General features: G+C 53.9%; 1 protein-coding gene across 1 annotated transcript; it reads left to right on the top strand.

Moving 5' to 3' along the window:
- The first annotated feature begins 707 nt into the window (after nt 1-707).
- Nucleotides 708-2,931, top strand: LOC128776479 (ubiquitin carboxyl-terminal hydrolase 17-like protein 6). The gene has a single exon (XM_053900788.1). The coding sequence runs from the start codon at nt 708-710 to the stop codon at nt 2,313-2,315; it is 1,608 nt and encodes a 535-aa protein (XP_053756763.1). The 3' UTR covers nt 2,316-2,931.
- Nucleotides 2,932-3,221: the final 290 nt, after the last annotated feature.

Here is a 3,221-nt window from a genome sequence, read left to right as displayed (position 1 = left end):
CTCCTATTGGGAAGGGAGCTACAAAATGAAGAAAGCATTTACAAAGCCCGCAACCAGGCCAAGGATATTTCTTGGGACAATTTCTCGGCCACCCCTTGGTAGACAGACGTGTTTCAAAGGACCTTCGTGATAGTTGTATACACAGATCCTATGGAGACAGTTCAGGAGTTTTAGAATCAAATCCATGGACAGTCATCATTCCAGAATAATTTGCTGGTGTCCCATGCGTTCTGGCTGACGGAGAGGAGGTGCTCCTACATGATACCAGAGCTCAATTGGTAAAATGATTTCCATAGCCTAACAAATTCATGGCCGTCATTCCTTGACACTTTGTGTTATCTAAAAGCAAAGTGGATACTCAAAAAAGGATTTCCTCTAGGTTGGAAATGCTCAAGTCCGTCTGTCCAGAGAGGGAGCGATGGAAATGAGGGAGGTGGAGAAAGTGGTGAAACGTGTGTGTGTGTGTGCCTCTTGAGGAGGGAGGGGCAGGAGGAAGGCTGGGCTGAGTGGTCTGTCTGCAGAAGAGTGGCCACACCCTAAGACCCTTCATCCAACTCCAGCTGGCGGCTGATTGGATGACGTGGTCCTAGTCAGGTGGGTGGGGCGAGCTTTACGAGGGCTGAGGAGAGGGCCACAGCCATCATTCTGAGACTGGCCTCCTGAGAGAAGCATCGCTCTGCAACGTGAGGCTCCACGTTTCAGGAGACATGGAGACGCCCTCTCCCCACAGCCGAGAGGAGTCTCAGATCCATGTCTTTCCAAACCTCAAACCTTGCGGGTCAAATACGGGTGGTGCTGAAGGCCACGGAGGACCCACTCTGCCTGAGAAGCCGTCACCGTCATCGCACACACCCTGCGACCTGCCGAACGGTTGGGCTCCCGCGTCAATAGGTCTGCCCCCCGCAAAGAAACCCGTGAGTTGGAGGAGACCTTCTGTGGTTGGGGCCGGCCTGCAGAACCTGGGGAACACGTGCTATGCGAATGCGGCGCTGCAGTGTCTGACGTACACACCACCCCTCGCCGGCTACATGCTGTCCCAGGAGCACTCCCGAAGCTGTGGGAGGCAGCCATTCTGCGCGCTGTGTGCTCTGCAGGCTCACGTGACCCGGGCCCTCTGCCGTCCGGGAGATGTGATCCGGCCTCCGCCCAAACTGCTCGCTGCCTTCCACACACACAGGCAGGAGGATGCCCATGAGTTTCTGATGTTCACTCTGGATGCTATGCAGCAAGCGTGTTTGCGTGAGGACAAGCCTTCAGAGCCTCAGGCTCAGGACGCCACCCTCATCCGGCAAATCTTTGGCGGGTACTGGAGGTCTCAAATCCAGTGTCTCCACTGCCAGGCTGTCTCCAGCACTTTGGACCCTTACCTGGACATTAGCCTGGATATCAGGGCGGCTCAGAGTGTGAGCCAAGCTTTGCAACACTTGGTGAAGCCCGAACAGTTGGACGGTGAAAATGCCTATCGTTGTAGTACCTGTCTCGACAAGGTACCTGCTTCCAAGACGTTGACTTTGCACACTTGCTCCAAGGTCCTGATGCTGGTATTGAAACGATTCTGCCATTTCACGGGCAGCAAACTGGCTAAGGAAGTGCAATATCCTGAGCGCCTTGACATGCGACGATACGTGTCTGGGCAGAACGGGGGGTCGCTGACTTATGTGCTCTATGCCGTGCTGGTGCACGCGGGCTGGAATTGTCACAGCGGACATTACTTCTGTTACATCAAAGCTGGGAACGGCCAGTGGTACAAAATGGATGATGCGAAGGTGACGGCCAGTGATGCGACGTCTGCCCTGAGCCAACATGCCTATGTCCTCTTTTACATCCAGAAGAGTGAATTGGAAAGAGACCGTGGGAGTGAGCCAGGCGCTGGGGAATCCACATCCCTCCAGGCTGACCACGCAGGCACGGCTGCGGCCCAAGGGGGGCCCGAAACCGACCCCGACATCGAGGTGCCACAATTGGAGGATCACGTGGAAGAGACACCACCGCCAGCAATCACGTTAGACCAGTGGAGATTCCTCCAAGAAAGCCACCGTCCCAAGTCTGAATTCAACCTCAGGAAATTAGAATTTGCCCTTCCCCCCGACGCAGTCCTAATTCACCAGTCCAAATACAGAGACGAGATGGGAAAGGATCACCGTGAACCAAACATCTACCGGCTCAACAGTTCAGCCAGGGACATCCCACCTCAGAGGGCAACGGCCAGTAACCAAGTCCCTTGTCTCCCCGGCAGAGCCAGAGCTACCAAGAGGAAGAACAAGAAGGGACAGAGGTCTCAGGAAGCAGTGCAGGGATCCCACTACAGGCTTTGAGATACATGCCTGCCCACGTGCACACTCACCCGCCCTCACTCACTACTCACTCACTCACAGTCCCTTGTAGGCCATATTTTGTGTGTTGTAGGTGGGTGTGATCCAGACATGTGGAGGGACCATGAATCTGGCTGGATTCATGGGCTATGGCGTTCCAGTGGACCTGGAGAATCCTGAGCTTTAAGGCTGGCTGTCTGTAATGAGGTTATTGGAGAGGTGTGGATTATGCTGGGGACTCGCAAGGTTTCTCCCCTCCATCAGCACCGAGGATCATCGGGCACTCTCAGAGCCTGAAAGGGTCAGAGGGAGTGGCCAATGAGGCATGAAGGTGGAAACAAGGCAGAGCCCCGGGAGTCCCTGTGAAAATGCCTGGGACTCACGGTCCCATCATCCCATTCCCTACTCTCTGTGTATCGGTAAAGTCCATGTGCCCAAACATGTGCGTGTGGGGACTCTCGGTGATATCCAAACATGCGCCGGCAGGGGAAGGAGTTTGAAACAATCTCAGTGCTTCCACACGGAGAAGTGGCAAATGACCAGGAAACGGGAAGAACTCTAGCTCTACGTGGGAGCAGACAGCCTTTTCAGGAATGTTTTGTGTCAGAAGGAGAGGAGCAGAAGGAAACACGAATTCATAACTGTGCAAAGTGTTTCCTTGTATACATAATCTATTTTGTAAAGTCTCCACATGTTCATGTGAACATTGGCTAATTGCCTGGAAATGGCAAAGAGCAAATAAATGCTTATTTCTCAGGAGACGGGTGGATGGAGCCATCCTGGCCCCTGTTCATTAGATTCGGTTCCCTTAACAATCCCCCTCCCATGAGGCTGCAGAGCAAATGGGGGAAAGGAACCTTCTCCCACCTCTTATTGCTCAGCCACCAAGCAGCTCTACCTTGTTCCGCA

The sequence above is a fragment of the Panthera pardus genome, unplaced genomic scaffold, assembly GCF_024362965.1.
Source record: "Panthera pardus isolate Hobbes unplaced genomic scaffold, ASM2436296v1 HiC_scaffold_13, whole genome shotgun sequence".
Lineage (NCBI taxonomy): Eukaryota > Metazoa > Chordata > Mammalia > Carnivora > Felidae > Panthera > Panthera pardus.
This window is presented reverse-complemented; position numbering and strand designations above follow the sequence as displayed.

Excerpts from the sequence above, each read along its gene's own strand:
- LOC128776479 (XM_053900788.1), top strand. The coding sequence starts at position 708 with ATGGAGACGCCCTCTCCCCACAGCCGAGAGGAGTCTCAGATCCATGTC.